The sequence below is a fragment of the Mus pahari genome, chromosome 3 (genome assembly GCF_900095145.1).
Source record: "Mus pahari chromosome 3, PAHARI_EIJ_v1.1, whole genome shotgun sequence".
NCBI lineage: Eukaryota > Metazoa > Chordata > Mammalia > Rodentia > Muridae > Mus > Mus pahari.
The window spans coordinates 163,204,372-163,213,682 of record NC_034592.1 but is presented as its reverse complement, the minus strand read 5'-3'; the positions used below and the strand labels follow the sequence as shown (position 1 = coordinate 163,213,682).

The 9,311-nt window shown below is 51.2% G+C and overlaps 1 protein-coding gene across 1 annotated transcript in view; it reads right to left on the bottom strand.

Annotated features, from left to right (window-relative positions):
- The window catches only part of Birc7 (baculoviral IAP repeat containing 7), a 5,276-nt gene extending 2,488 nt beyond the window's left edge, over positions 1-2,788 (bottom strand). The window contains exons 1-4 of the mRNA XM_021195022.1: positions 2,302-2,788; positions 881-980; positions 456-534; positions 329-374 (exon numbers count right to left, since the gene is read on the bottom strand). Of these exons, the coding sequence (XP_021050681.1) occupies positions 329-374; positions 456-534; positions 881-980; positions 2,302-2,668 (592 nt within the window). The 5' untranslated portion in view covers positions 2,669-2,788. The remainder of the gene's footprint in view (positions 1-328; positions 375-455; positions 535-880; positions 981-2,301) is intronic.
- Positions 2,789-9,311: the final 6,523 nt, after the last annotated feature.

The window sequence follows — 9,311 nt, the reverse complement described above, 5'->3', positions numbered from 1 at the left end:
CAGCAGCAGCAGCAGCAGCAGCAGCAGCAGCAGCAGCAGCAGCAGCAGCAGCAGCAGCAGCAGCAGCAGCAGCAGCAGCAGCTGTGGCTAGTATCCAGCAGAACCAGCCTAGCACACAGCTACATGCCCAGGTTTGGCTGGTGTCTTTAGCAGCCTTCTCATTAGCAGCGAGGGGATCCAGTGCCTTAAACACAACACTCAGGCACAGCCCCTTCACCCCCACCCCTGCACCCTCTCTGCTGACTGGCAGGTGGAGACACTCAACAGTCTTACCCACATGCAGGCTGCAAACACTAACTAAACAGCAAAGGCTACTAGGCTCTCTCACCTGAGGGAGTGGCAGAGACTGCATCTTCTGGTTCTTCTCGCTGATCCTGTAAGAGAGCCATCAATGCCTTAAGTAAGCAAAGCAGAGACTGCCAGCCCACCTGAGTCCTGAGGACAGATGGACTTACCCAGGATCCCAGCAAGGGGGTGTAGGCCTGGATTCTTTCCACAAAGTGCCTTCCTTTTGACCGTAGCAGAAACTGACACCTGGAGAAGAGAGCTCAGAAGACAGGACTGGACCCTTAGAGCCCCACTGTCACATTCAAACCTTTGGGATCCTGCCATGCTTTCTGTTCCCATGGAACCCATTACTTCCTGTGACAGGTAGTCAGGGCTGTATCCCCATGGGCGCCTGATAGTAAGGCTATTCTGGAGATGGGTTCTGAATACCTAGGTGTGCACCTGGAAAGGATAGCAGCAACAGGGGAGTGCCTACCCTAGCAGCCCTACAGAGATCCTGATGTCTCAGAAACATGGGAGATGGGGAGGCTATACAGAGTTCTTTGGGACCCTTTTCATTAGTCAGAACTGCAGTAGCCCACAGGGCCCTTACCTGGGGAACCATCGGGCATGCTCTGTCCAGGGGTCATCCCCACGCTCCCAGCTCTGTAGACCCCCATAGCAGAAGAAACATCTCACCTTGTCCTGCTGGCCTGGGTATGACAGAGACACATAGCTGGTAGCCCCACCTAGCTGGCAACCCCAGGGTGTCCCTCTATGACCATCAAAAAGCTTGGACAGGCAGGACTAGAAACTGCCAGCACGTTAACAAGAAGGGAGCACGGCACATGGACACCTCTCTTGCCTCAAAGGCACATAAAGACAATGACCCTGGGGCATGTGTCAGAAGGGCTCCAGAATATTCCGGAAAGGTCGAGCTAGCATTTGTGTTGTTCTCAGAGCATGTGGGTAGGGTTGAGCCAAAGGCTTGGAGCATCTGTAGCCTGGGAGTGTCAGGGCCTCCTAGAAGGACTCCTAGTTACAGGATAAGGAGGTGACCCTGTCCATACCAGTTTATAGAGAGACTTGGTTTTAGTGGTTCAGGCCTCAGTCATCTCTGTTCTGTGCCCCTCCTCCCAGCCATAGGAAAGTGTGTCCTTCATGACCTTGAGCAGAAGTTCCAAACAGGATTGCTTACAGACGTATCCCACAGCAGGTACCCATGGTCCACAAAATACCCCTGACATCTGTTGGCCTCAAAGAGACTCCTTTTCTAGGGGGCTCTAACTGTTCCAGACATTGACCCTCCATAGCCAGTGTCCAATTGTCCTAAATCAGTATGAACTCTTGCCTGGCCGATGCTAGGAAAACGACTATTTCCTCCCCTGCTAGCCCCACTGGTGACAATTTCTCTGGCTATGCTCATACTTACAAAGCCCCTCAGTTGGTCTTACTGACTCATTTTCCCTCAGCCAGGAAGAGATAGAGCCAGAACCTGAACCCTACTGTGAATAAGAGCAGACCAAGCTCAAGGGGTAGTCTCAATTTGTAACTAGAACAGGTATTCAAAGGATTTGTCTGGAGTTGGTCCCTGCACTAACCAGGAACTTGGGAAGCCTGGGGTGGGGGATTACCTACAAGATGGGCACTGGATGCTTAAGCTGGCCCCTGCCCCAGTAGAGTAGATTCTGTTTTTGTTGCTTTGGGCTTAGGAATGAAAGGGATTAATCGCTCTATAACCAAACCTGAAAGGCACTGATGACTGGGAATCCCCGAGAAAATCCTCAGAACCATGTAAGCCAGGTGAAACCACCAAGCCAGCAGACCCCACATGCTGAAGGGCCCTCAGAACAAGGCCAGCATAAGCCCAGAATTTCATAATGGCTTTGAGTGAGTAGGTCTAGCCCTGACCAGGCAAGGATGACAGGAGTACCTTTTATTAGTTCCTCCCTCAGGGCAGGAACGGGCAAAACCGTTTGCCTGGAAGAGTGCTATGTAGCATCCAGACCACAGCAAAAAGACCCCAACACTTACCTGTGTGGAAGAAGCCAGCAGCAGCCAATGGCTCAGGCTGAATCCCCGCGGTAGATGGCCAGTCGTAAAAGGAGGCTAGACGGAGATCCTCTGAGTCCATCTCCGGGAAGGCAGGCTCCCCAAGGAAGGTAGCCCCAGAGGATTCCTCCTCTTCTGACAGAGGCCTCAGCTGGCCTAAGATCTGCCCATCTAGGCAGTCCTGGCCCAGGACGTGGTCACATGGACAGTGAGGTTTATCCTGCTCCTGTGTGTGGCCTTTGCTATCTTCCCTGTGGCTTAGCTCTGGGCCACAGACTGAGTCCCTGGCCCTACTCTCAGGCCCCATGGAAAAGACAGCAACTTTGAGCAAGTCTGCAGGTGAGAACATCACCAGCCCTGGATGTGCCTGGTGATGTACCTTTCCAGCTCCTGCCTCTAGTCCTTTCCAGAAGCTGTGGTGCTCCTGCTTCTAACTGTAAGCCGCTAGATGCTCAGATGCAGCGGTGTCCAGGAACGAGCCACTTTCTGAGAGAGGCCAGGGCAGCCACGTGCTCTTTGCAGCGTGTCATGGGGCCTGCTGGCAGGCACATAACAAAGGCAGTACTCCACCAGGCAAAAAGCATCTCTCAATAGGGGGAGGGACCAAGCTTGGGACCCCTCCAATGGCATCCCCTAAGCCTCAGGAAACAGGTCATGAACATGGACGAAATAGAGGAGAGGGACTCCAGATACTCAGGGTCCAGTTCTGGGTGGAGATAGACCCAGACAGGGGCCTGCAAGGTAGGAAGCTAGGTTGTCCGGGACAGTATGCAACCCCTCCATTGCTTCCATAACAGCCTGTGCTGATGTTCAGGGATGACCACATCACCAGCTCATCTTGTCCCTAGCACTGAGGAGATCCCTGCTTGGCCCAGCCCTGAGTCAGGGTCAGTCTACCCATCTGGTCTCAGGTTGCTCTTTATCTGTCTGGAGTAGTACCCAGGCTTTTGCACAAACCTTTACCCTTAAGTCGCTCTTCACTGATTGTGAAGCTTTTAATATTGGGAGCTTTTAAATGTATATAATATTTTTTATTAATTATTTGAAAATTTCAGACCTCTGAGTTTGAGTCCAGCCTCTCCAGAGCTAGTTCCAGAACACCCAGGGCTATGTAGAGATATCCTGTCTCAAAAAAAAAAAAAAAAAAAAAAAGCAATCCACTCCAACTTCATGTCCTTTTATTTATTAAGTATAACCCACAGAGTCTGATGTGTGGTGTCCATATACTTATGGGTGTAGGGATGCCCACAGGAGCATGGTCAACCTACCAGGGGCCACAACCTTAAAGGGAACTGACCCTCCCTTTCCAGAAGCTGCCAATTGTCACTAGTCCCTCAGTTCGAGGTTGAGTCTTGGGAGGCATGGTGAGGGGTTGGAACTTGTGAGACATTGTGAGGTAGGCATGGTTGTTCATGCATGCAGTCCTAGCACTCATGGGGATAAAGCAGGAAGATTTTTTTTTGTGAGTTCAAGACCAACCTGAGCTAGATAGTAAGTTCTGTGCTAGCCTGTGCTATAGAGAGCCACTGTCTCAAAAATAAGAAATAATAGTTTGTAAGGAACAGAGAGCGCAGAGCAGATGGGGCAGGACTCCTACCTTCTCAGCTGTAGGGGAGACCATCCTGGGATTCTGCTTCCCAGAGCCTAAGGAGGTACCTGGCTTGGAAGGGAGATCTGGGTCCCAGCCTGTCTGTGCATCTTACCCGGCTCACTTGCCACAGCAGAGGTCCAGTACAGAGAGCCCACAGGCAGCTTTTCCAGTGTTACTCGGCTTTAGAATGCCTTGAGAGGATTATGCTGCCCTTTGGGATGGGCGTGGGGTTGTCACCATTTCAGAGATGTGGAAGCTGAGGCAAAGCTAGCAGGTTCACCGAGACCTGAGGTCTGAGGGGTCAGCCCAGGAGATGGTGGCCTATCCTACCCCTGTTCCATACCAGGTCAAGCTCCACGGGGCTGGAGTCCCAGGAGGATCCACCATCTACATCGGTGCTAGCTCAGCCAATGTAGCACTGTGTGGCACTGCAGGGATTTAGGACCCTGTCTCATTCCCTGCTGGGACCACATGCTAAGTATATGCCCATCTGTGGCAATAGAACCTTCTAGGGTATCCCACGGGATGCCACAACCTTCGCCTTTCTCTTTGCTTGCAAGTAATCACAGCTTTAGCATTTGAACCCGGAGTCCTGCCTCTCCAGGCCCCTTGCTGGACTTGGTTCCTCTGGATTGAGGCCAGATGGGCTGATAGAGGGGGACAGGGGCAGCTGCACCAAATTCCTTCTCTGTGCAGATCCAGGTCCCTGGAGGTCTGAGCATTGGACTCTGGGCATGCTGCCTTGGCCTTGGGGTCTGTGAAAAGGGACAGTATCTCCCAGCTATGACCACAGGCATTCCTGTTGTCCTTGTCTGAAGCAGCCGAGCCAGCCCTTCTATCTTGTTTGGAGATTTGAAAGTTCTCCTGGAAGACAGGAACATCTTGTACCTGTGAGCACAGAATGGAGACCTCAGGGCTCTCAGCAGTGCACAAGGCCCATGAGATCATCAAGCAACAACATGGAATGTGCCTAAGGGGCTGAGAACAAAGCATCCAGGTGGCTATTGCAGCTGCATCCATGCTGGGACTTCACAGACACAGCACCCATCTCTACAACGTCTTGCCTGATGCCTGTGTCCCCGCCTTGAGCTCATACTACAAGCTGAGCACCTTGCTAAAGCAGTACCTGGGTGGTGACCAGTTGTAGTTGACAAGGCCCTGTAGCTCCTAGCACAGCCATGATGTTACTTTGGGTCAGCCAAGGCCCAGTGTGGGAGTGTGGGGACTGCTCGTGCTATGCTCTGTGTGGTTGAAGCCTAGGGGGAGGCCTGAGGCTTCCTGGTTGTGCTGGAGGAAGGGATAAAAGGGAGGGAAGGAAGACAGAGAAAGTCCAGTGCCACCATCCCCCTATAGAGACCAATGGAATTCCCTTTCTATACAGTTCTATAGATTGTCTGTCCTACCCTGAGCTTTATAGAGCAGACCCTAAGCAGGATGAAGCTTGAGTGTCAGTGCTGAGTATCATGTTGGCAAGGAGTAAATGTGTTGACATTGAACTTTCTCCTGAAGGCCACTCCCTGGGCACTTCAATGGTGTTTCTCAGAGCCCAGAGACCTCGAGGTGTCCAGCCAAGGAAGACTATCTAGGCATCATGGGCTAGCTGAGATGGCAACAGTCTTCCGTTCCCAAAGTCCAGAGGAACCCAAATGTCCCACAGGTTGACTCCTCAGACTGTGAACTTCTGGGCCCAGACTCCAGCCACTGAGGAATCCAGGGTAAACTCGGGTTTATCTTCAGAAAGGGATGGATTAGGAAGCTCCGGGGCCTCAGGAGGGGCTGCAGGGAAGGAAGCGGTAACTGTAGCCTACAAGGGACAAGCTTGACACTGCCTCCTCCAATTCACGTCAGTCAGAGTTGCTGGAGTGGGTGAGGATTGGTGGATAAGCAGGCTCAATGGAACTGTCAGGATCATCTATCTGTGAGCCTACTACACACGAAGGTCCCCAACTTTTCTCAGGGGTTTGAACTTTGTGTGAGTGTCCCACACTCTGGACTAAGTGTGGCCATTTGAATCTTGAGAAAATGAAATAAAATGAAAAATACAGTCTTTCAATTTGAAATACTCAGTAGCTGCACAAGGTCAATGGTTATGTTGTGGGACAGAATAGCCCCACTGTCCATGGGATGGAGTTGGGAGTCTCCTGGAGTTGGGAGGTGAGCGCAAGGTCATAATAACTGGCTTGCAGCACACCCTACTGGACATGAGGGGAATGACAGCACAGGGTCGGTGGCTGGGTCCTGGAGAGTTATGGAGTTAGTCACACGAAGACGGACAAACCCTTCAGAAATGCTGTGAGATAGATGCGTTGCCAGTGTCCTCTGGTTCTGAGGGTATGAGAAGAACAAATGGCCAAATGCCAGGAAGAACCAGAGGGACTTCCGGGGCTGTCGAGGCAGGAGGGATATCTGTCCTGTGGATCCCTGATTGGGGTAAGACTGAATATCCTACATTGTCATCTTGGTGACATAAACCCAAGGCTTCAGCAAAAAATGAAATGTGTTAGCTCACATGACCCAAGACCTTGGCGGACTGTCTCAGGCTTAGCTCACAGGTGTTTAGATAATGCCATCATTTGCATAGCTTTCCCTCCCTGAGATAGCATCACTTCTTGATGGCCCCTTTGCAGGCAGCTTGGAGAAGTCAGGAAAAGGCATCTCGCTTCCTCAAAGTCACGAGCTTAGGACTGATAAGAACTTCCAGAGTTAGAATCAGCTTGGAATTACCAGATTGTTATGCGTCATGGAGGGCCACATCGACAGTAGGAGAGTCTCCTACAGCCTTCCTGTTCCCTGGACTCTCATTCCCTGAGAAGGGCTTTCGGTTGCATGTCTGGTCAGGTCCACACTCTGGGTTAACAGCTTCAACGGTGCCTGGCATTCACCCAGCTACCGCAAAGCCTCTTCACAGACTCCTTGTCCCAACCAGGCACCAAGCCCCTCTCCAGGGTTAGCACTGCTCACTCTCTTTCCTGCCTTACCCTGCTGACCCTTGCCAATTCCACCTGGCTCTGGGATCCCTGATTTGACTCCTATAATGCCAGCTTTGTGTATCTCTAACAGGGTCTCAAAATTCTCATGGTTCCCAGGACCTACTCAGACACCTTTCCTGTCAGAAAGCTGCTGTGGCTGCCTTCTGGACAATCTTTGAAATTGTTTTGTAAATGCCACCTGCTGAGATAATTGGGCCTGAGAAGGGCTTGGGGACTCAGCCCAACCTAGCCTCCTTCTACCCCAGGATCAGTTCTTAAAGCAGAAATCTCTTCCACCCCCTGGGCCACCAGCAAGAGCCTAGGTGTGGGTACAGTGTACTCAAGGTCCATGTATGGATGTTGCAGGGTGGAGTGGATGATTGACAGCACTATTCGATCTGAGGGAGCATGACATTAAAGATCAAATCAGTTGAGAACTAACCAACCAAACAAACAAACCAACAAACCAACCATCCTGACAAGTCTAGAGGGAGCTGGTGAGGACAGGAAGAGGAAGCCTTTCTTGCCTCGTTCCTAGTTTTTATCTTGCCCAGGGCAGACCCAGGCTGAGAGCCAGACTTGGTTGCCACAGGAGTTGAATGAATATGCCTCTTAAAGCAGCCTGTATTGTTTCATGACTGGAGGTTAAGGCCTGAGGCTTCCATGAGCCTAGAGTACCACAAATCCTGCTTGCTCTTCCTCAGCCTTGAAGCTGATCTCCTATCGATGTCTGGATCCTGGGCCATCTGGTACTTGTCCAGATAGACAAGCACCAACTATGGCAGCAAGAGCTAGCTACACTTCCTGGAAACACAGAGGCAGTCAGTAGGCGATGGCCCCCTCTGTGGGCTGCAGGTTTCTCGTCCAAGTTAGACTGCTGATCTTTGGCGTGCTGTGTAGATGGAAAAGAGACAAGGTTCATGAGTAGGCTGAAGTGCAGACTGGTTGGCTGTGGCCTGGCATTTGCTCTAACTTCTTGGAGGCTTGCTTTCTGGTCCTGGACCACAGAGCTGCGTGGCTTTTGAGAGGTGCCTGCAGGATAGATCTGCCAGTGCTGGCCCAGGCAGCTGCACTCAGCCATGGGTGCGAGAGTGACTCTTACTGCAGAGAGCTGACCTTAGGGTTTGTGTCTGTGTTCTGGTTCCTGCTGTTCCTCTGTCCGGAGCACCCTGAGACAGTCAATACCCACTCACCAAGATTCTAGTTAAGAGACACCCTAGAGACCAATCCAAGGACATCCTCTCTTCTTATTTCTCCCTGACCTGGCTGCCTGCCACATCACAGGCCTGATTTATGGCGACTTGGTTAAACTGTCCTTTTTGTATCTGGGTTGAAGGGCAGCACCTGACCTGTGAACATCTGTACAGTGAGGCTGAGCAGATTGAATTACTTTTTAGAACCGTATAGCATCCCTCTCCAGGAAGCTAGCAGAGCAGGGACCACTGGTACCCCATTCTGTACTTCCCAGGCATGGTATAGGTACTCAACTAATGCTTTGGGATGAATGACTAATAGATGTTTAAAGAGAGGAGTTGTAACTCACGGGAGCTACTCAAGGTTGCTGTTGAGAGGCAGAGAAGAGCAGGAGCCCCAAGATCACAAGCTGGTTTCCTGGAAGACAAACTAGACACCCAGAAAGTATGGAAGGGCAGGGTATCCAGAAGGAGGTCTGCTACAGGGAGGTTGTTCATCCTCAAGAGGGCATTCATAGAGAAGATTGGGTGCTGTCTCATTTGAGCAGCTGTGGCTGTCTGCATGGATAGGTGCCCTCACGGCTGGCCTTCATAGGGCCAGCTGTTGACTGAACCAAGCCCAGCACACAGCAAAGGCTTGTTCCAGTCAGGTGTTACTTGAATACAGAGCTTATAGCCTCTGGGCTCCATCCATCAGCTCTTCAACAGAAACTTCAACCCAGCTTCCTCGGAGGACATCTAACATCTACCAAATGGCTGACAGCTGTGCCCTTCAACCTAGTGATCCACCTGCAGGTGCCTCCCTCTGGTGTCCTCCTATTGATGATGTGCATCAGAAGCTGGGACATTAACTACAACAAATCCAGGGACCAAACACTCTCCAGAAAGGATGTGTGGATGCATCTGGGGTTTGGTCCTTAGCAATGTTCTTGCAATCACATGCTAGGTCACAAATTTGCCTGTTATTGCAGTTCCAGGCAACCAGACACCTTTTCTGACCCTTCACATGCACCAAGCACACACATAGTGCACATATATACATGCAAGCCAAATACTCATGCAAATAAAACTTATTTTAAAGGGGCTGGAGAGATGGCTCAGGGTATAAGAGCATTTACTGCTCTTTTAGAGGACCTAGGTTCAATTCTCAGCATCCACTTTGGGGTCCGAACCATCTATAACTCCAGTTCTGGGGTATCTGACACCCTCCTTCTGGCCTCCCTGAGCACCAGGCACACA